General features: G+C 41.4%; 1 protein-coding gene across 1 annotated transcript; it reads left to right on the forward strand.

The window, feature by feature from the left end:
* The first annotated feature begins 2,785 nt into the window (after positions 1-2,785).
* On the forward strand, positions 2,786-3,651 carry LOC137914852 (uncharacterized). Its single transcript, XM_068758348.1, is given in 2 exon segments — positions 2,786-3,377; positions 3,380-3,651. Coding segments are annotated over 2 exon segments (864 nt in total).
* The last annotated feature ends 20,835 nt before the right edge of the window (positions 3,652-24,486 follow it).

Consider the following 24,486-nt stretch of genomic DNA (forward strand, 5'->3'; position numbering starts at 1 on the left):
GATGTGTCTACGGCCAAAAACCTCCTGCTGCTGGCCCTATCCCAGGAGGAGCAACAGAAGTGGGTCAGTCGACTGGTCAAGAAGATCCCCAAGAAACCGCCCCCAGCAGAGCAGTTTGCACGCTGCTCGCCACGCACCTCCATGAAAGTCCAGCCCAGCCAGTCCACGAGGAGGCCCAGTCGCCCGCCCCCGACCAGCAAGAGCAGGTGGGGGCATTAAAGGCATCAAACAGTGATGACTGCAGCGCTGTTTGCTGAGCTGCCAACATTCAACGGCAAAATGTGTAAAACGTGTTATCGGGGATGCGTGTAGTTTATCTTCTGACCTACGGGGGGGGGCTGAGTTCACCCAGGGGGGAGGTCGTGCACGTTTTGAACACAAAAGTAGTTCAGATGAAAGGAGCCCCCACCACAAAGAGCCCTTTGGGGCCGGTAATTCCCCTCGTTCTTTAGGAATGACTGAAATAATTGTCTTTCCATGAAGGGGGGGGGCAGTTTTTCGGTTTTGGGGCAATAGTTTTTACAGCGTTGATGGATATTTTCGGCGTATTTAGTGAATCGTTCTGTGTGCTTGTTGTTTTGCTTTGGTCGTTTAAATGAAGAGAAGTTTCTTTTGTGTTTCTTGTGTGTTCAAATCATCCAATTCTCCTTGTAGTATCTTGATTTTAGTTTTCGTTGCCTCCTGAAGGTTTTTGGAAAGTTCCTTTTGAAGTTTCTTAAACTCCTCCTCCAATTTCTTTTGTTTTAGTTGTCTGATTTTCTTTTCATTGGAGGAAATGGATATTAACGTCCCTCTGATCCATTATCGTTCTCCAAGTTCGATTCGCTTCGATTTCATTCTTCATACTTTCAGTAATACGTTTGTAGCCTCCAGAGAGTGGATCTACTCAGACCTCAGCCCGGCCGAGTCCGATCACGTGCTTGCTGACTCGATCAGGATATGGATCGTTATTGTCATTTCTTTTGGTCAGATCTGGAGTTACGCCGTGGCACAGAGTGAGACCTCTCTACGACAGACAGAGATGGTAATGCGTACAAAAACACACGGCATGACGTCACTTCCTTCCAGAAGTCCGGGGAACATGACCTTTCTGGTCGTCTGAAAAGGAAGGATGCTTTTCTTCAGAATTAATATATTCTCCACTATCAATATTAATTTTAGGAAACAAAAGATTGAATTAATGACCCCTCTTAAATGCACCCCATACCATTATTGACCCCCCCCCCCCCCCCCCCCCACCGGCTACTCATGTTGTATGGAAAGGAAAATAATAATTCCAAATATAAAAAAAAAAAAGATTTTTCTTTTCTTTCCTTTTTTTATCTTTTAATCTGGGATTGTTCAGGGGGGCGGGCCGTAGTTTGGGGACCACTGATATAAAGCGTAAACAGGGTGACAGGGGACACCACATTATTCCCCGTGAAGCATTACATTCCTAAATGTGTGTTTTGGTTTCCAACCACAAAGTGTCTTTGCTGCACCGAACGTTCAGACACGGTCCTGGTTGACTGCTTGCTATGGTGGTGGTGGCGGCCTGTGGCCATGCATGTTTGTTGGGGCTCCTGACCATCTAGTCTTGATGGTTAAAATATAAGCTTTGATGATGTCTGATGGTTTTTTTGTTGCCAGTGGAGCGAGGACTCGTTATAGGCTCGTCTTCGTGCATCTGACTTTGATCTAGAGCACATCTAACACACAGAAGATGAGTAACGCTCCATTTGTGCTCTGACTTTGATCTAGAGCACATCTAACCCACAGAAGATGAGTAACGCTCCATTTGTGCTCTGACTTTGATCTAGAGCACATCTAACCCACAGAAGATGAGTAACGCTCCATTTGTGCTTGATCTCCTGTCATACGTGGAGGTCTGCATGCAGCTTTGCTATTTTCTGAGACAAAGCTAGCTTCTTTCTCTCTTCCTCCAGCTAACCCTGCCTGGGAGTGGCGTCCGGCGTCCGGCGCCCGGCGCCGGGTTTCATGCTACACAGATCAGCATGCTGAGCTCCACGCCGTTCCAAAGTGGAGTTGTGTGACCCTTACCCACCCACCCAGCCTGGTCAGCCGTGGAGCTGGAGCAAGTCGTTCAGCTTCTACAGAACAGGAACCAACCCGACCAGGGCTTGCCAGAAGGGGAAACACTTACCTCAACAGCTTTTGGGGGTTCGTGTAGCCAAAAAGACATTCTTGTGTTTAATAATTGTGAACAATATGAAGGGTTTAAAGGGGAACACGACACTCAGAAGATGAGATTCCTGACCGTAATCCCAGAGGTCAGTCTCTGAAATGTTGTTGTAGCTTCTTGATAGCTTTCATGTGCGACTCCACACAGTCACTGAAACCCTGAATGAGGTACTGACGAACGAGCTGACCTCTAGATGAGACACCACGTGTCTCCATCTGACGTCCCAGGCACTCGTGCTTTGTGGTTGTTGGACTATGGAGGCCCACACAAGACATCCCGACATCTTCTGAGGGTTGTTGTTTATGAAGGGTTGCACTGCTCGGCTCCGCCCCCTCTTTGAATGTACATCTGGGACGTTTCAGAGGTGACACAGGAATTGTACTCATTGTGGTGTGTGGTGTGGTGGTACAGGACATGACATCCATTCGAGAAGCACCCTGGCATGAGAGACTGACGTACCCCGGTGAGCGTATTGCATCACTCCCTGTCCTATTTATTGTTAGCGGATTAACGCCGCCAACTTTCGCAACTCTTTGGGGCGTTTCTCCTTTGGTTTGATAAGCTAACTATCGAATCGCTTTTAGCACCGCTAGCTAGCTAGCGATGGCTTCTCCCTCTGCCTCTCCGCTGTCCTGCTCAGTGTGTCAAATGTTTAGCTTCTCCTCTGCTTCCTTTACTGACAGCGAAACGTGTAAGAGGTGTAGTCTATTTGCTATGTTGGAGACGAGGCTAAATGATTTAGAGACACGGTTCCGCACCATAGAAGCGAATCCAGTAGCTTCGATAGCTAGCCAGCCCTCCCTTAGCGGTGCGGACCGAGCCGCTAACCGTCTCCCGGCTGCTCCCGAGCAGCCGGGACACCAAGGCGGCTGGGTGACTGTTCGGAGGAAGCATAGTCCGAAGCCCGCTACGGTTCACCACCGCCCCGTTCACGTTTCTAATAGATTTTCCCCGCTCAGCAACACACCTGCTGAGGACAGTACTCTGGTGATTGGTGACTCCATTCTCAGAAACGTGAAGCTAGCGACTCCAGCGGCCATAGTGAGGTGTATCCCGGGGGCCAGAGCGGGCGACATTGAATCAAATTTGAAGTTGCTGGCGAAAGCTAAACGTAAATACCGTAAGATTGTAATCCACGTCGGCACTAATGACGTCCGGCTACGCCAGTCGGAGGTCACAAAAATTAATATTGAGTCATGTGTAGCTTTGCTAGGACTATGTCGGACTCCGTAGTTTTCTCTGGCCCCCTCCCCAATCTGACGAGTGACGATATGTTTAGCCGCATGTCGTCATTCAACCGCTGGCTGTCTAGGTGGTGTCCGGAAAACAACGTGGGCTTTGTAAATAACTGGCAGACATTCTGGGGAAAACCTGGTCTTATTAGGAGAGACGGTGTCCATCCTACGTTTGCTGGCGCAGCTCTCATTTCTAGCAATCTGACCGAGTTTGTTAGACAACCAAAACCCTGACAATCCAGAGTCGGGACCAGGAGTCAGAGATGTAGTCCTACACCCATCTCTGAGCGTCCTCTGGATCAGTCACCCACCCAGAACCCCATCCAGAACCCCACACAGAACCCCATAGAGATGGTGTCTATAGAGATGGTGTCTGTTCCCCGACCCCCTAAGGTTGTTAAATTGTACAGGAGACGTGTTACTCCTGGAAACCTTATAAAAATAAAAACTGCTGCCACAGAAATTAATAATAGTAAAACCATTAAATGTGGACTTTTGAATATTCGCTCTTTGGCGTCAAAGGCATTTTTAATAAATGATCTGATCTCAGATCAGCATGTTGATATTTTCTCTTTGACTGAAACCTGGCTGGGTCCTGAAGATTATTTCAGTTTAAATGAAGCCACGCCTCAGAGTTATGTTAACTCTCACATTTCTCAAGACGCCGGCCGTGGAGGTGGAGTTGGAGCCATCTATAACTCTGAGCTCCAGATTAACACTAAACCTAAATTAAACTATACCTCCTTTGAGAGTCTTATTCTTAGTCTGTCACTCCCAACATGGAAATCAAGCCAGCCAGTCCTGATTGTTATAGTTTACCGCCCTCCAGGCCCAGACTCTGAATTCATGTCAGAATGTTCTGAATGTTTAACAAGCTTAGTTCTGAAAGCAGAACAGATACTTGTTGTGGGAGATTTTAACATTCATGTAGATGTCAGTGACGACTGCCTTGCTACTGCCTTCCTCTCATTACTGGACTCAATTGGCTTCTCCCAGATAGTGAACGAACCCACCCACAGCTTTAATCATGCCTTGGATCTGGTTCTCACGTATGGTATTGATATTGATCAATTAATTGTATTTCCACTGAACCCTTTTTTATCAGACCACAAGTTCATCACTTTTACGTTTTGTATTATTGGACTACGTTCCATCAAACAGAACTGCCTTGACTAGATGTCTGTCTGATGGTGCTATTGCTAGATTCAAAGAAGTGATCCCGTCAGCATTAAACTCTTTATCAAGCCTTAACATTACTGAGGAGTCGTGTGGTAACTTTAGCCCCTCCCACATAGATCATCTTTAGGTGGTGCTGGGGACTTGATGCGCACGACGCTTGACTCCATCGCCCCCTTAAGAATTAAAAAACTAAAACCAAGAAGGAAAGCTCCGTGGTTCAATTCTGAGATTAGATTGTTAAAACAAACATCCCAAAGACTGGAGAGAAGGTGGCGCTCAACTAAATTGGAGGAGTCTTGTTTAATCTGGAAAAACAGCCTGAAAATGTACAGGAAGACGCTCCGCAAGGCAAGAGGTGCATATTTCTCATCTCTAATAGAAGAGAACAAATCTAATCCGAGGTTTCTCTTTGACACCGTAGCTAGGCTAACACAAAGCGCCAGCTCTGTTGACCCTTTTGTCCCGACAGGTCTCAGTAGTGAAGACTTCATGAACTTCTTCAGTACCAAAATCGAATCGATTAGGGACGTCATTCGTCAGTGTCTGCCTTCGTGTGGCATTGACCCCCCCCCCCCCCCTGGCAATGGAAGTAGAGATACGGCTGTTACTCTTGATAGTTACTTGGATAGCTTCACCCCCATTAACTTGCAGCAAATTAGTGCAGCTATTGCCTCATCTAAACCGTGCACTTGTCTCTTAGACCCGGTCCCAACTAAGCTACTTAAAGAAGTCTTCCCCTCAATCAGTATTGCTTTGCTAAATATAATTAATCTATCCCTACTCACAGGCTATGTACCCAAGTCTTTTAAAACAGCAGTCATTAAACCGCTTCTCAAAAAACCAACATTAGATCCTGATGTCTTGGCTAACTATCGGCCAATTTCAAACCTTCCATTCCTGTCAAAGCTTTTAGAGAAAGCAGTTTCCAGTCAGCTGTGTGAATTCTTACAAGACAATAAGTTATTTGAGGTTTTTCAGTTGGGTTTCAGAGCTCATCATAGCACAGAGACAGCATTAGTTAAAGTCACCAATGACCTTTTAATAGCATCTGATAATGGACTGGTCTCCGTGCTTATTTTATTAGATCTTAGTGCAGCCTTTGACACAATAGATCATCAGATTCTGTTACAGAGGCTGGAACAATCTGTTGGTGTTAGAGGATCTGCATTAAACTGGTTTAGATCATATTTATCTGATAGATTTCAGTTTGTACGTGTTCATGATGAATCCTCTACGTACACTGAAGTTAAATATGGAGTTCCACAGGGTTCAGTGCTTGGACCTATTCTGTTCACGCTGTATATGCTACCCTTAGGTAACATTATTAAGAAACATAGCATAAATTTCCACTGCTATGCGGACGATACTCAATTGTACCTGTCCGTTCAGCCAGACAAGGTCGATCAGTCGGTTAGACTTCAGACGTGCCTTAAGGACATTAACTCCTGGGTGACCGAGAACTTCCTGTTATTAAATCTAAATAAAACTGAGGTTCTGGTTCTTGGGCCAAAGCATCTCAGAAATGTCTGTTCTAGTGTTGTAGATGGCGTCTCAGTGTCCACCAGCACCACTGCCAAGAATCTGGGTGTAATCTTTGATCAGGACCTGTCATTTCAGTCCCAGATAAAGCATATTTCAAGGACTGCGTTCTTTCACCTTCGGAATATTTCAAAAGTCAGGCACCTACTAAAAGATGCAGAAAAAATAGTCCATGCTTTTCAAGAATCAAGAAATCTTTAATGTCATTCATACACTCTCATGCACGAACGAAAAACAGCACTCAGGTCCCAGCTCGAGGCACACAACACACATTCATTCAACTTAAAGTAAATATATACACAAAATTAAAAAGTGACAAAGTGACAAAGTGACAAAGTGATTGCACGATCCCCGTTTGGGTCCAACACGGAAGCAGTGCATTTGGCCTCCGAGTTATCCACTGTTCACAACCCTCACAGCATCAGGGAAGAAACTGTTTTTGAACCTGGTGGTTCTGGCCCTGATGCTGCGCAGCCTCCTCCCAGATGGGAGGGGGGAAAATAGTCCGTGTGCAGGGTGGGTGGGGTCCTTCATGATGCAGGTTGCCTTTTTCCTGCACCTCCTGCTGTAAATGTCACTCACGGTGGGTAGGCTGCTCTCTGAAGTCCTTTGGGCCGATTTAACCACCCGCTGCAGGGCCTTCCTGTCTGCAGCAGAGCAGCTGCCGTACCACACCGTGATGCAGGATGAGAGGACACTCTCCACCGCACACCTGTAGAAGGACGCCAGGACAGGGGAGCCCATACCTGCTCGCCTCAGCCTCCTCAGAAAGTAGAGGCGCTGGTGGGCCTTTTTCACTAAGGCGGCGAACTTGACGATATGACTGCCCGGGTACTTGGCTTTGCAGTCATACGTCAGCAGGGTGAACAGCAGAGGGCTCAGAACGCATCCTTGAGGGGAGCCGGTGTTGAGGATGATGGGGGCGGAGGAGATGTTGCGGATTCTCACAGTCTGCGGCCTGTTCGTCAGGAAGTCCAGAACCCAGTTGCACATCGATGGGCTCAGCCCCAGTGTCACCAGTTTGTTGACCAGAGTCTGCGGGATGATGGTGTTAAATGCCGAGCTGAAGTCCAGAAACAGCAGCCTGGCATAAGCATCTCTGGTCTCCAGGTGACTCAGGGCCTCGTGAACCACTGAAGCGATCGCATCGTCGGTGGAGCGGTTCCTCCGGTACGCGTACTGATGGGGGTCCACACTATCATCGACGCTGTCCTTAATGTGCCCCATCACCAGCCGCTCAAAGCACTTCATGACTATTGGAGTCAGAGCAACCGGCCGATAGTCGTTCAGGCATGAAACGGTGGAGGTCTTGGGGACAGGGATGATGGTGGCTGTCTTCAGACACGTCGGCACTGAGCCCTGGGACAATGAGGTGTTGAAGATGTCGGTCAACACCTCGAAGAGCTGATCGGCACAGTCCCTCAGAACCCAGCCCGGGATGTTGTCTGGGCCTGCAGCCTTGCGGGGGTTGATCTTCCGCAGGGACCTCACCACATCCTCAGCAGCCAGACTGAGGGGCAGCTCACCTGGTGGAAGCGTGAGCTTTGTGCAGGGAGACGTGACTTTGTGACTTCCAGACTGGACTACTGCAACTCCTTACTGTCCGGCATCCCAAAAAAGTCTATTAAACATCTCCAGCTGATCCAGAATGCAGCAGCTCATGTTTTGATGGGGGCCAGACTGAGAGAACACATTTCCCCTGTTCTGGCATCTCTGCATTGGCTTCCTGTTAGGGAACGGATTGAATATAAAATCCTTCTACTTACTTTTAAAGCCCTCACTGGCCAGGCCCCTCCTTACCTTACAGAGATGATTATCCCGTATTGCCCCACTAGGACCCTGCGGTCCCAAAACGCTGGCCTGCTCGTGGTTCCAAAAATTTCCAAGAGCAGACAGGGGGGCAGAGCTTTCAGTTATCAAGCTCCTTTATTGTGGAATCAGCTCCCTGATTGGTTCCTGAGACAGACACCATCTCTATGTTCAAGAGTAGATTAAAGACTTTCCTTTTTAACAAAGCTTATAACTAATCGATGCAGTAATCAGTATAATCAATCTGCTGTCATTAGGCAGCATTGGTGGCTTAACATCATGACACACTGAGCTCCTCCCTCTTTATCTGATTATTTATGTTATAAATATATGTGTGCAATATGTCTCTATTCCCCGTAGTCTTGTTCGCTCTCTCCCGCTGTTTGTCCCTCTCTCTCTTTCAGGTCCTTCTGTCCGTGGTGCTGCAGAACCTGGACCTGTGTCCCTCAACACTGATGTCCATATCGCTAGTCCTTCTGTCCGTGGTGCTGCAGAACCTGGACCTGTGGCCTCAGCGCTGATGTCCACGTCGCTAGCATTAGCATTTAGTTTTTGTCTGCTCCTGCTCTGTCTCACTATCACTTCCCTATCCATCTCCTTGACTCGTCTCCGACCTGCCATTCTCTCTCTCTCTCTCTCTCTCTCTCAACCCAGCCGGCCAGACAGATGGCCGTCCACCATGAGCCTAGGTTCTGTCCAAGGTTTCTGCCCGTTAAAGGGAAGTTTTTCCTTGCCTCCGTTGCTCTTGTGGGTCAAGTTGGGTTCTGTGTTTCCCTGCAGGTCTTTCCCTGCTAATCCTGTAAAGTGCTTTGAGATGACTTTATGTTGTGATCTGGCGCTATATAAATAAAACTGAATTGAATTGAATTGAATTCTATCCAGGTGTACTTGACTGAAGTATACCGACTCACTGCTCTTCACCCGTTACACATCGAGCCTTCAGCCATTCGACCAACGAGCAGCACTATTCCAACGAAAGCTTTTCTCAACGTATTGTCTGTGTCCTGATATATTTGTAATGTGACCAAACTGTGTGTATGTGGCTTACACGGCGGCTGGAGAGTGTGTGTGCGCAAAGTTGTCTGGCTTTAGCCAATCAGCATGTTTTAAACATATAAATATACAAAGTATATATTTTACATGCCGTACGTTGCACATTCTATTATTTATACAGCCTTGTCCACTTTGTATTTAAGGGTTCTCCATCCAGATCGCTGCCTTCTGGACGATCAGTGCTGGCTTGAAAAAAAAACGCTTTAAGCTGTAATTCTGTACAGATTTCCCGATGACCTTAAGTATTAAATGCAAAGTAAAGAAGTCTTCATGTTTGCTTTATTAAAATAATTCAGTATTTGTCATCCCGAGCATAAATTCTTTACGTGCTCTGTTTTGTCTCGTCTTTTATTCCACAGACAAATCCACTCATGTCAAGTTGTGGCAGATTTCTAGTCACAGAAGACGTGTGTAATTCATTCTGGGATGAGGACACTTAACCGGCTGCTCACAATGCTGTAATGTGCTGAGAGTGGACGATGGGATGAGCACGACCCACGCCGCCACCCGTCCTTCCTTTGGTAGTAAAGTGGACACAACGAACCGCACGAGAACTGTGGCAAATAGAAATCACGTTAAAGCATAGCCGGGGTGCCTGCCTCTCCTGGTCGTCTGCAAGAAGTCCCGACATGAAAGTAGAACTATTTGTACGAACACGCGTGACAAACTATGTGGGAGGAATTCGGACTGATTAGATGAGTGTATTTTCCAGACTATAAGTCACACTTTTTTTCCATAGCTTGGCCGGTCCTGCGACTTATACGCAGGTGTGATTTATGCATATTAAAATATGTACAGAAACTCCCAGCTGTCTGCAGTTCAATCTCAAGTATTGCCTCAATTATTAATCTGGGCCTCGACCGATGTGTTTCTTATTCACGTTGATTTGCAAAATGTCTTGTGGCAAATTTTTATGCCGCAACTCTGCATTTCTCTGAGCTGGAGACCGGCACAAGGGAGAAACTGGCTAACTACGTTAGCTCCGAAAAGAACAGCCAATCCATTTTTTCCAGCGATTTAATACATGGATTAAATACGACCTGTATACGTATTACGTTTTTAATACTCTTCATTGATGCTGCATGTAATTATAATACTACCATTTAGAATTTTTATAATAAATATTAGGCAATGTTATCATGAAATAAGACCATGAAAGGGGCTGTTATGTCTTTTGTTCAAAGACATCCGTGAATTCATGTTTTGTATGTTTAAAAAGATGATTAAAAGTGTGAACAGGTTCGTGCTTCGTTGTATACAGTGTATTTGGATAGTGTTAAGAAAGCTATGTGTAAAAAGGTCCAGAGCGAGACATCATCTTATTTGGGGATCGTTTTTGATTCGAGCGCAGAGTGTGATGGCACATCCCTAAACCAAGTGCTCCTTAGTGGGCCCGATCTCAACACTCTGATTGGGGTGCTATTGGGGTTTCGGAAGGAGCCTACAGGTAGCAGCTGATAGCAGATATACAGCAAATGTTTTATTGCTTTGAGCTGAGCGGAGAACACAGAGAGACAGAGAGAACACTATCTTTGCTATCTCTGGTTCAAGGAAGCGATATCACTAAGAACGTAGTTGAGTACAGGCTGAAAGTTCATGTTTGTTCATGCCCGTCGCCCGCTGTCGCCACCTACTGCATGAGGCGGGCAGCGCAAGCGGGTGAGGTAGAACATGGCATTGATGCTACAGTTTGTTGAGATGGACTCACAGCAGTTGCCACGCCAGAAGATGCTATTGATCTGTTGACAAGAACCAAGAACATGTTAGCTGAATCTAATCTGAGACTTCAGGAAGTTGCATCAAATCGTAACCGAGTCATGGAAGCATTTCCTGTGGAGGACCGCGCAAAAGATTTAAGGGATTTGGACCTTGGAATAGATCCTCTCCCATTTCAGAGAAGCCTGGGGCTCTGTTGGAATCTGCAAACAGACAGCTTCACTTGCCATGTATCTGATGAGACCAAACCATTCACACGCAGGGGAGTGTTGTCAACAGTCCATAGCCCTTGGGTTTTGCTGCTCCCATAATCATAAGGCCCTCTGACGGTGTGATAATGGCCTGGCAGCACCTTGAGGGGTGTTACGGCTCCTCAGAGGATATTGAAGACGCACTCTTGAAGAAGGTAGAGGACTTTCTGAGCCGAACAAATAAATAACAACCTAATGGAACCCTTCTTTTAGAGTTACTGTGCTAAAGCAGATGGCGCACTAGCAGGGCTTGCATACCTAGACACAGCTCGAGACCAATAGTGGAAAAACTTCCCTTCAGCCTACAGGAAAGGTGGACAACTGTGGGGACAGAGCGCAGGGAGACTCACAAAGTGTCATTTCCTCCTTTTTCAGTTTTCATGCAGTTTGTTCAGCAACAAGCTAAAATGAGAAATTATCAAAGCATTGTTATGTCAAGCTATAAAAGTCAAGCTTCCACATGCTCAGGAAAGTCCATTCCTTACAACCGCAAAACCACTGCGTCAGTACACAGAACAGATGTTGCAGAGAAAAGCTGTTCTGGGACAAAGACAATTGAGGAACCAGATCGTGAGTGCCCAATCCATAAGAAGCCGCAGCCCCTCAAAAAATGCAAGATGTTCAGAGATAAAGCTATCAGGAACGATTTGCCTTTCTCAAGGAGCATCGCATTTGCTACAGGTGTTAAAGGTTCAGTGGAGCATATATACTTGGAGAAGAAGTCACAAACCTCAAGAACATTTCCTCGTGATTCTGACTCGTGTCCCTTCCTGCGTCCACGAAATGGCAATCCGAGTTTAGACAGTCGCCTCACGATGTCGACGACCTCGCATAAATCGGATCTGTTCTGTTCAACAGCAGACTTGTGGCTTCCAGAGCGTTTGGCTGCTACAGTTCCTGCAGATGCACTCTCTTTAAAGCTGTTCCATTTAACCAGTTCAGGTGTGCCTGGGAGGCTGCATGCTTGTTCAGTTTACGGCCCAATTCACTGTCACTGATGCCCGTGTGAAACGAGTCCCCCACGCCACCGTCAACCTGGAAGGGGCGGCATGCAAAACAGAAGACGGCATCCCTCCAAGAATATTTGTAATAGCAGAAAACAAACGCTTTGTTTTTCCAATAAATGTTGAGGGGTATTCCTGGCACCTGAGCAGTGTCACATGACTGCTCAAAAATTACTTTATCACGAAAAACTAAACAGGATTTTGATTTGTTTATTGGTTGTTTCATGAGTTATATTATATTTTTAAAAATTACAATAATTTAACAACAAAATATGTGTTAATCAGGGGCGCCGTTTTTCTGGTCGCGTCGAGACCAACTTGTCAAACTGGCAGGGAAACGACCAAACAGCTGACTGCATCTTGTTCTTCTGTATAACGTTGAACCTTGGACAATGACCGTCTTTGTGTATAAACATTGAATTATAGATGTTCGATAAGAATCTTAAAATTAGTTGTAAACTAAGGTTCTTCCGGCAGATGCTGACAAAAGGACATGTTCCTGCAGATTTCAGACTGGAATCAGTAAAATGACCTGTAAACAAGTTGAAACTGTCAGAACAAGCTTCTTCTGGCAGAGCCTGACAAAAAGACATGTTACTGCAGATTTCAGACTGGAATCAACAAAATGACCTGAAAACAAGTTGAAACTGGCAGAACAACCTTCTCCTCTTGCAGAAGGGCTGCCTATACCTGTAAAGTGAGACAGCTGTCTGTTCTGATCTGGTGCAATATAACTTAAAATTAATTAAATTAATTATTTATTAATTTTTAAATTCATTTATTTATTTATTTTTAAATTTATTTATTTATTTATTTTTAAATTTATTTATTTATTATTATTATTATTATTTTTATGACTGAAGAGTTTTCCAGACGGACAGGAGACGCTGTCTGGCCGGATGTGCTTGGCGAGAGACCTTCCGTGAGATTTTTGGAAATTATACACAGTGTTGAAACTGTCAGAACACGCTTCTTCCGGCAGATGCTGACAAAAGGACATGCTACTGCATTTATCACACTGAAAGAAGAAAAATGACCTCAAAACAAGTTGAAACTGTCAGAACAAGCTTCTTCCGGCAGATGCTGACAAAAGGACATGCTACTGCATTTTTCAGACTGAAAGAAGAAAAATGACCTCAAAACAAGTTGAAACTGTCAGAACAAGCTTCTTCCGGCAGATGCTGACAAAAGGACATGCTACTGCATTTTTCAGACTGAAAGAAGAAAGATGACCTCAAAACAAGTTGAAACTGTCAGAACAAGCTTCTTCTGGCAGAGCCTGACAAAAAGACATGTTACTGCAGATTTCAGACTGGAATCAACAAGATGACCTGAAAAGAAGTTGAAACTGGCATGGCAGAACAACCTTCTCCTCTTGCAGAAGGGCTGCCTATACCTGTAAAGTGAGACAGCTGTCTGTTCTGATCTGGTGCAATATAACTTAAAATTAATTAAATTATTTATTTTTTTATTTTTTTATTTTTAAATTCATTTATTTATTTATTTTTAAATTTATTTATTTATTATTATTATTATTATTTTTATGACTGAAGAGTTTTCCAGACGGACAGGAGACGCTGTCTGGCCGGATGTGCTTGGCGAGAAACCTTCCGTGTGATTTTTGGAAATTATACACAGTGTTGAAACTGTCAGAACAAGCTTCTTCCGGCAGATGCTGACAAAAGGACATGCTACTGCATTTATCACACTGAAAGAAGAAAAATGACCTCAAAACAAGTTGAAACTGTCAGAACAAGCTTCTTCCGGCAGATGCTGACAAAAGGACATGTTACTGCATTTTTCAGACTGAAAGAAGAAAAATGACCTCAAAACAAGTTGAAACTGTCAGAACAAGCTTCTTCCGGCAGATGCTGACAAAAGGACATGCTACTGCATTTTTCATACTGAAAGAAGAAAAATGTCCTGTAAACAAGTTGAAACTGTCAGAACAAGCTTCTTCTGGCAGAGCCTGACAAAAAGACATGTTACTGCAGATTTCAGACTGGAATCAACAAAATGACCTGAAAACAAGTTGAAACTGGCAGAACAACCTTCTCCTCTTGCAGAAGGGCTGCCTATACCTGTAAAGTGAGACAGCTGTCTGTTCTGATCTGGTGCAATATAACTTAAAATTAATTAACTTATTTATTTATTTATTTATTTATTTTTAAATTCATTTATTTATTTATTTTTAAATTCATTTATTTATTTATTTTTAAATTTATTTATTTATTATTATTATTATTATTTTTATGACTGAAGAGTTTTCCAGACGGACAGGAGACGCTGTCTGGCCGGATGTGCTTGGCGAGAAACCTTCCGTGTGATTTTTGGAAATTATACACAGTGTTGAAACTGTCAGAACAAGCTTCTTCCGGCAGATGCTGACAAAAGGACATGCTACTGCATTTTTCAGACTGAAAGAAGAAAAATGACCTCAAAACAAGTTGAAACTGTCAGAACAAGCTTCTTCCGGCAGATGCTGACAAAAGGACATGCTACTGCATTTATCACACTGAAAGAAGAAAAATGACCTCAAAACAAGTTGAAACTGTCAGAACAAGCTTCTTCCGGCAGATGCTGACAAAAGGACATGCTACTGCATTTATCACACTGAAAGAAGAAAAATGACCTCAAAACAAGTTGAAACTGTCAGAACAAGCTTCTTCCGGCAGATGCTGACAAAAGGACATGCTACTGCATTTATCACACTGAAAGAAGAAAAATGACCTCAAAACAAGTTGAAACTGTCAGAACAAGCTTCTTCCGGCAGATGCTGACAAAAGGACATGCTACTGCATTTGTCATACTGAAAGAAGAAAAATGTCCTGTAAACAAGTTGAAACTGTCAGAACAAGCTTCTTCTGGCAGAGCCTGACAAAAAGACATGTTACTGCAGATTTCAGACTGGAATCAACAAAATGACCTGAAAACAAGTTGAAACTGGCAGAACAACCTTCTCCTCTTGCAGAAGGGCTGCCTATACCTGTAAAGTGAGACAGCTGTCTGTTCTGATCTGGTGCAATATAACTTAAAATTAATTAACTTATTTATTTATTTATTTATTTATTTTTAAATTCATTTATTTATTTATTTTTAAATTCATTTATTTGTTTATTTTTAAATTTATTTATTTATTATTATTATTATTATTTTTATGACTGAAGAGTTTTCCAGACGGACAGGAGACGCTGTCTGGCCGGATGTGCTTGGCGAGAAACCTTCCGTGTGATTTTTGGAAATTATACACAGTGTTGAAACTGTCAGAACAAGCTTCTTCCGGCAGATGCTGACAAAAGGACATGCTACTGCATTTTTCAGACTGAAAGAAGAAAAATGACCTCAAAACAAGTTGAAACTGTCAGAACAAGCTTCTTCCGGCAGATGCTGACAAAAGGACATGCTACTGCATTTATCACACTGAAAGAAGAAAAATGACCTCAAAACAAGTTGAAACTGTCAGAACAAGCTTCTTCCGGCAGATGCTGACAAAAGGACATGCTACTGCATTTATCACACTGAAAGAAGAAAAATGACCTCAAAACAAGTTGAAACTGTCAGAACAACCTTCTCCTCTTGCAGAAGGGCTGCCTATACCTGTAAAGTGAGACAGCTGTCTGTTCTGATCTGGTGCAATATAACTTAAAATTAATTAAATTATTTATTTATTTATTTATTTAGTTTTAAATTCATTTATTTATTTATTTATTATTATTATTATTATTTTTATGACTGAAGAGTTTTCCAGACGGACAGGAGACGCTGTCTGGCCGGATGTGCTTGGCGAGAGACCTTCCGTGAGATTTTTGGAAATTATACACAGTGTTGAAACTGTCAGAACACGCTTCTTCCGGCAGATGCTGACAAAAGGACATGCTACTGCATTTTTCAGACTGAAAGAAGAAAAATGACCTCAAAACAAGTTGAAACTGTCAGAACAAGCTTCTTCCGGCAGATGCTGACAAAAGGACATGCTACTGCATTTTTCAGACTGAAAGAAGAAAAATGACCTCAAAACAAGTTGAAACTGTCAGAACAAGCTTCTTCCGGCAGATGCTGACAAAAGGACATGCTACTGCATTTTTCAGACTGAAAGAAGAAAAATGACCTCAAAACAAGTTGAAACTGTCAGAACAAGCTTCTTCCGGCAGATGCTGACAAAAGGACATGCTACTGCATTTTTCATACTGAAAGAAGAAAAATGTCCTGTAAACAAGTTGAAACTGTCAGAACAAGCTTCTTCTGGCAGAGCCTGACAAAAAGACATGTTACTGCAGATTTCAGACTGGAATCAACAAAATGACCTGAAAACAAGTTGAAACTGGCAGAACAACCTTCTCCTCTTGCAGAAGGGCTGCCTATACCTGTAAAGTGAGACAGCTGTCTGTTCTGATCTGGTGCAATATAACTTAAAATTAATTAACTTATTTATTTATTTATTTTTAAATTCATTTATTTATTTATTTTTAAATTCATTTATTTATTTATTTTTAAATTTATTTATTTATTATTATTATTATTATTTTTATGACTGAAGAGTTTTCCAGACGGACAGGAGACGCTGTCTGGCCGGATGTGCTTGGCGAGAAACCTTCCGTGTGATTTTTGGAAATTATACACAGTGTTGAAACTGTCAGAACAAGCTTCTTCCGGCAGGTGCTGACAAAAGGACATGCTACTGCATTTATCACACTGAAAGAAGAAAAATGACCTCAAAACAAGTTGAAACTGTCAGAACAAGCTTCTTCCGGCAGATGCTGACAAAAGGACATGCTACTGCATTTTTCATACTGAAAGAAGAAAAATGACCTCAAAACAAGTTGAAACTGTCAGAACAAGCTTCTTCCGGCAGATGCTGACAAAAGGACATGCTACTGCATTTTTCATACTGAAAGAAGAAAAATGTCCTGTAAACAAGTTGAAACTGTCAGAACAAGCTTCTTCCGGCAGATGCTGACAAAAGGACATGCTACTGCATTTTTCATACTGAAAGAAGAAAAATGTCCTGTAAACAAGTTGAAACTGTCAGAACAAGCTTCTTCTGGCAGAGCCTGACAAAAAGACATGTTACTGCAGATTTCAGACTGGAATCAACAAAATGACCTGAAAACAAGTTGAAACTGGCAGAACAACCTTCTCCTCTTGCAGAAGGGCTGCCTATACCTGTAAAGTGAGACAGCTGTCTGTTCTGATCTGGTGCAATATAACTTAAAATTAATTAACTTATTTATTTATTTATTTTTAAATTCATTTATTTATTTATTTTTAAATTCATTTATTTATTTATTTTTAAATTTATTTATTTATTATTATTATTATTATTTTTATGACTGAAGAGTTTTCCAGACGGACAGGAGACGCTGTCTGGCCGGATGTGCTTGGCGAGAAACCTTCCGTGTGATTTTTGGAAATTATACACAGTGTTGAAACTGTCAGAACAAGCTTCTTCCGGCAGATGCTGACAAAAGGACATGCTACTGCATTTTTCAGACTGAAAGAAGAAAAATGACCTCAAAACAAGTTGAAACTGTCAGAACAAGCTTCTTCCGGCAGATGCTGACAAAAGGACATGCTACTGCATTTATCACACTGAAAGAAGAAAAATGACCTCAAAACAAGTTGAAACTGTCAGAACAAGCTTCTTCCGGCAGATGCTGACAAAAGGACATGCTACTGCATTTTTCAGACTGAAAGAAGAAAAATGACCTCAAAACAAGTTGAAACTGTCAGAACAAGCTTCTTCCGGCAGATGCTGACAAAAGGACATGCTACTGCATTTATCACACTGAAAGAAGAAAAATGACCTCAAAACAAGTTGAAACTGTCAGAACAAGCTTCTTCCGGCAGATGCTGACAAAAGGACATGCTACTGCATTTTTCATACTGAAAGAAGAAAAATGACCTCAAAACAAGTTGAAACTGTCAGAACAAGCTTCTTCCGGCAGATGCTGACAAAAGGACATGCTACTGCATTTTTCATACTGAAAGAAGAAAAATGTCCTGTAAACAAGTTGAAACTGTCAGAACAAGCTTCTTCCGGCAGATGCTGACAAAAGGACATGCTACTGCATTTTTCATACTGAAAGAAGAAAAATGTCCTGTAAACAAGTTGAAACTGTCAGAACAAGCTTCTTCTGGCAGAGCCTGACAAAAAGACATGTTACTGCAGATTTCAGACTGGAATCAACAAAATGACCTGAAAACAAGTTGAAACTGGCAGAACAACCTTCTCCTCTTGCAGAAGGGCTGCCTATACCTGTAAAGTGAGACAGCTGTCTGTTCTGATCTGGTGCAATATAACTTAAAATTAATTAACTTATTTATTTATTTATTTTTAAATTCATTTATTTATTTATTTTTAAATTCATTTATTTATTTATTTTTAAATTTATTTATTTATTATTATTATTATTATTTTTATGACTGAAGAGTTTTCCAGACGGACAGGAGACGCTGTCTGGCCGGATGTGCTTGGCGAGAAACCTTCCGTGTGATTTTTGGAAATTATACACAGTGTTGAAACTGTCAGAACAAGCTTCTTCCGGCAGATGCTGACAAAAGGACATGCTACTGCATTTTTCAGACTGAAAGAAGAAAAATGACCTCAAAACAAGTTGAAACTGTCAGAACAAGCTTCTTCCGGCAGATGCTGACAAAAGGACATGCTACTGCATTTATCACACTGAAAGAAGAAAAATGACCTCAAAACAAGTTGAAACTGTCAGAACAAGCTTCTTCCGGCAGATGCTGACAAAAGGACATGCTACTGCATTTATCACACTGAAAGAAGAAAAATGACCTCAAAACAAGTTGAAACTGTCAGAACAAGCTTCTTCCGGCAGATGCTGACAAAAGGACATGCTACTGCATTTATCACACTGAAAGAAGAAAAATGACCTCAAAACAAGTTGAAACTGTCAGAACAAGCTTCTTCTGGCAGAGCCTGACAAAAAGACATGTTACTGCAGATTTCAGACTGGAATCAACAAAATGACCTGAAAACAAGTTGAAACTGGCAGAACAACCTTCTCCTCTTGCAGAAGGGCTGCCTATACCTGTAAAGTGAGACAGCTGTCTGTTCTGATCTGGTGCAATATAACTTAAAATTAATTAACTTATTTATTTATTTATTTATTTATTTTTAAATTCATTTATTTATTTATTTTTAAATTCATTTATTTATTTATTTTTAAATTTATTTATTTATTATTATTATTATTATTTTTATGACTGAAGAGTTTTCCAGACGGACAAGAGACGCTGTCTGGCCGGATGTGCTTGGCGAGAAACCTTCCGTGTGATTTTTGGAAATTATACACAGTGTTGAAACTGTCAGAACAAGCTTCTTCCGGCAGATGCTGACAAAAGGACATGCTACTGCATTTTTCAGACTGAAAGAAGAAAAATGACCTCAAAACAAGTTGAAACTGTCAGAACAAGCTTCTTCCGGCAGATGCTGACAAAAGGACATGCTACTGCATTTATCACACTGAAAGAAGAAAAATGACCTCAAAACAAGTTGAAACTGTCAGAACAAGCTTCTTCCGGCAGATGCTGACAAAAGGACATGCTACTGCATTTTTCAGACTGAAAGAAGAAAAATGACCTCAAAACAAGTTGAAACTGTCAGAACAAGCTTCTTCCGGCAGATGCTGACAAAAGGACATGCTACTGCATTTTTCAGACTGAAAGAAGAAAAATGACCTCAAAACAAGTTGAAACTGTCAGAACAAGCTTCTTCCGGCAGATGCTGACAAAAGGACATGCTACTGCATTTATCACACTGAAAGAAGAAAAATGACCTCAAAACAAGTTGAAACTGTCAGAACAAGCTTCTTCCGGCAGATGCTGACAAAAGGACATGCTACTGCATTTATCACACTGAAAGAAGAAAAATGACCTCAAAACAAGTTGAAACTGTCAGAACAAGCTTCTTCCGGCAGATGCTGACAAAAGGACATGCTACTGCATTTATCACACTGAAAGAAGAAAAATGACCTCAAAACAAGTTGAAACTGTCAGAACAAGCTTCTTCTGGCAGAGCCTGACAAAAAGACATGTTACTGCAGATTTCAGACTGGAATCAACAAAATGACCTGAAAACAAGTTGAAACTGGCAGAACAACCTTCTCCTCTTGCAGAAGGGCTGCCTATACCTGTAAAGTGAGACAGCTGTCTGTTCTGATCTGGTGCAATATAACTTAAAATTAATTAACTTATTTATTTATTTATTTATTTATTTTTAAATTCATTTATTTATTTATTTTTAAATTCATTTATTTATTTATTTTTAAATTTATTTATTTATTATTATTATTATTATTTTTATGACTGAAGAGTTTTCCAGACGGACAAGAGACGCTTGTCTGGCCGGATGTGCTTGGCGAGAAACCTTCCGTGTGATTTTTGGAAATTATACACAGTGTTGAAACTGTCAGAACAAGCTTCTTCCGGCAGATGCTGACAAAAGGACATGCTACTGCATTTTTCAGACTGAAAGAAGAAAAATGACCTCAAAACAAGTTGAAACTGTCAGAACAAGCTTCTTCCGGCAGATGCTGACAAAAGGACATGCTACTGCATTTATCACACTGAAAGAAGAAAAATGACCTCAAAACAAGTTGAAACTGTCAGAACAAGCTTCTTCCGGCAGATGCTGACAAAAGGACATGCTACTGCATTTTTCAGACTGAAAGAAGAAAAATGACCTCAAAACAAGTTGAAACTGTCAGAACAAGCTTCTTCCGGCAGATGCTGACAAAAGGACATGCTACTGCATTTTTCATACTGAAAGAAGAAAAATGACCCGAAAAAACAAGTTGAAACTGTCAGAACAAGCTTCTTCCGGCAGATGCTGACAAAAGGACATGCTACTGCATTTTTCATACTGAAAGAAGAAAAATGTCCTGTAAACAAGTTGAAACTGTCAGAACAAGCTTCTTCCGGCAGATGCTGACAAAAGGACATGCTACTGCATTTTTCATACTGAAAGAAGAAAAATGTCCTGTAAACAAGTTGAAACTGTCAGAACAAGCTTCTTCTGGCAGAGCCTGACAAAAAGACATGTTACTGCAGATTTCAGACTGGAATCAACAAAATGACCTGAAAACAAGTTGAAACTGGCAGAACAACCTTCTCCTCTTGCAGAAGGGCTGCCTATACCTGTAAAGTGAGACAGCTGTCTGTTCTGATCTGGTGCAATATAACTTAAAATTAATTAACTTATTTATTTATTTATTTTTAAATTCATTTATTTATTTATTTTTAAATTCATTTATTTATTTATTTTTAAATTTATTTATTTATTATTATTATTATTATTTTTATGACTGAAGAGTTTTCCAGACGGACAGGAGACGCTGTCTGGCCGGATGTGCTTGGCGAGAAACCTTCCGTGTGATTTTTGGAAATTATACACAGTGTTGAAACTGTCAGAACAAGCTTCTTCCGGCAGATGCTGACAAAAGGACATGCTACTGCATTTATCACACTGAAAGAAGAAAAATGACCTCAAAACAAGTTGAAACTGTCAGAACAAGCTTCTTCCGGCAGATGCTGACAAAAGGACATGCTACTGCATTTTTCAGACTGAAAGAAGAAAAATGACCTCAAAACAAGTTGAAACTGTCAGAACAAGCTTCTTCCGGCAGATGCTGACAAAAGGACATGCTACTGCATTTTTCAGACTGAAAGAAGAAAAATGACCTCAAAACAAGTTGAAACTGTCAGAACAAGCTTCTTCCGGCAGATGCTGACAAAAGGACATGCTACTGCATTTTTCAGACTGAAAGAAGAAAAATGACCTCAAAACAAGTTGAAACTGTCAGAACAAGCTTCTTCCGGCAGATGCTGACAAAAGCACATGCTACTGCATTTTTCAGACTGAAAGAAGAAAAATGACCTCAAAACAAGTTGAAACTGTCAGAACAAGCTTCTTCCGGCAGATGCTGACAAAAGGACATGCTACTGCATTTTTCATACTGAAAGAAGAAAAATGACCTCAAAACAAGTTGAAACTGTCAGAACAAGCTTCTTCCGGCAGATGCTGACAAAAGGACATGCTACTGCATTTTTCATACTGAAAGAAGAAAAATGTCCTGTAAACAAGTTGAAACTGTCAGAACAAGCTTCTTCCGGCAGATGCTGACAAAAGGACATGCTACTGCATTTTTCATACTGAAAGAAGAAAAATGTCCTGTAAACAAGTTGAAACTGTCAGAACAAGCTTCTTCTGGCAGAGCCTGACAAAAAGACATGTTACTGCAGATTTCAGACTGGAATCAACAAAATGACCTGAAAACAAGTTGAAACTGGCAGAACAACCTTCTCCTCTTGCAGAAGGGCTGCCTATACCTGTAAAGTGAGACAGCTGTCTGTTCTGATCTGGTGCAATATAACTTAAAATTAATTAACTTATTTATTTATTTATTTTTAAATTCATTTATTTATTTATTTTTAAATTCATTTATTTATTTATTTTTAAATTTATTTATTTATTATTATTATTATTATTTTTATGACTGAAGAGTTTTCCAGACGGACAGGAGACGCTGTCTGGCCGGATGTGCTTGGCGAGAAACCTTCCGTGTGATTTTTGGAAATTATACACAGTGTTGAAACTGTCAGAACAAGCTTCTTCCGGCAGATGCTGACAAAAGGACATGCTACTGCATTTTTCAGACTGAAAGAAGAAAAATGACCTCAAAACAAGTTGAAACTGTCAGAACAAGCTTCTTCCGGCAGATGCTGACAAAAGGACATGCTACTGCATTTTTCAGACTGAAAGAAGAAAAATGACCTCAAAACAAGTTGAAACTGTCAGAACAAGCTTCTTCCGGCAGATGCTGACAAAAGGACATGCTACTGCATTTATCACACTGAAAGAAGAAAAATGACCTCAAAACAAGTTGAAACTGTCAGAACAAGCTTCTTCCGGCAGATGCTGACAAAAGGACATGCTACTGCATTTATCACACTGAAAGAAGAAAAATGACCTCAAAACAAGTTGAAACTGTCAGAACAAGCTTCTTCCGGCAGATGCTGACAAAAGGACATGCTACTGCATTTATCACACTGAAAGAAGAACAATGACCTCAAAACAAGTTGAAACTGTCAGAACAAGCTTCTTCTGGCAGAGCCTGACAAAAAGACATGTTACTGCAGATTTCAGACTGGAATCAACAAAATGACCTGAAAACAAGTTGAAACTGGCAGAACAACCTTCTCCTCTTGCAGAAGGGCTGCCTATACCTGTAAAGTGAGACAGCTGTCTGTTCTGATCTGGTGCAATATAACTTAAAATTAATTAACTTATTTATTTATTTATTTATTTATTTTTAAATTCATTTATTTATTTATTTTTAAATTCATTTATTTATTTATTTTTAAATTTATTTATTTATTATTATTATTATTATTTTTATGACTGAAGAGTTTTCCAGACGGACAAGAGACGCTGGACAAGAGACGCTGTCTGGCCGGATGTGCTTGGCGAGAAACCTTCCGTGTGATTTTTGGAAATTATACACAGTGTTGAAACTGTCAGAACAAGCTTCTTCCGGCAGATGCTGACAAAAGGACATGCTACTGCATTTTTCAGACTGAAAGAAGAAAAATGACCTCAAAACAAGTTGAAACTGTCAGAACAAGCTTCTTCCGGCAGATGCTGACAAAAGGACATGCTACTGCATTTATCACACTGAAAGAAGAAAAATGACCTCAAAACAAGTTGAAACTGTCAGAACAAGCTTCTTCCGGCAGATGCTGACAAAAGGACATGCTACTGCATTTTTCAGACTGAAAGAAGAAAAATGACCTCAAAACAAGTTGAAACTGTCAGAACAAGCTTCTTCCGGCAGATGCTGACAAAAGGACATGCTACTGCATTTTTCAGACTGAAAGAAGAAAAATGACCTCAAAACAAGTTGAAACTGTCAGAACAAGCTTCTTCCGGCAGATGCTGACAAAAGGACATGCTACTGCATTTATCACACTGAAAGAAGAAAAATGACCTCAAAACAAGTTGAAACTGTCAGAACAAGCTTCTTCCGGCAGATGCTGACAAAAGGACATGCTACTGCATTTATCACACTGAAAGAAGAAAAATGACCTCAAAACAAGTTGAAACTGTCAGAACAAGCTTCTTCCGGCAGATGCTGACAAAAGGACATGCTACTGCATTTATCACACTGAAAGAAGAAAAATGACCTCAAAACAAGTTGAAACTGTCAGAACAAGCTTCTTCTGGCAGAGCCTGACAAAAAGACATGTTACTGCAGATTTCAGACTGGAATCAACAAAATGACCTGAAAACAAGTTGAAACTGGCAGAACAACCTTCTCCTCTTGCAGAAGGGCTGCCTATACCTGTAAAGTGAGACAGCTGTCTGTTCTGATCTGGTGCAATATAACTTAAAATTAATTAACTTATTTATTTATTTATTTATTTATTTTTAAATTCATTTATTTATTTATTTTTAAATTCATTTATTTATTTATTTTTAAATTTATTTATTTATT

Source organism: Brachionichthys hirsutus, unplaced genomic scaffold, assembly GCF_040956055.1.
Source record: "Brachionichthys hirsutus isolate HB-005 unplaced genomic scaffold, CSIRO-AGI_Bhir_v1 contig_610, whole genome shotgun sequence".
NCBI lineage: Eukaryota > Metazoa > Chordata > Actinopteri > Lophiiformes > Brachionichthyidae > Brachionichthys > Brachionichthys hirsutus.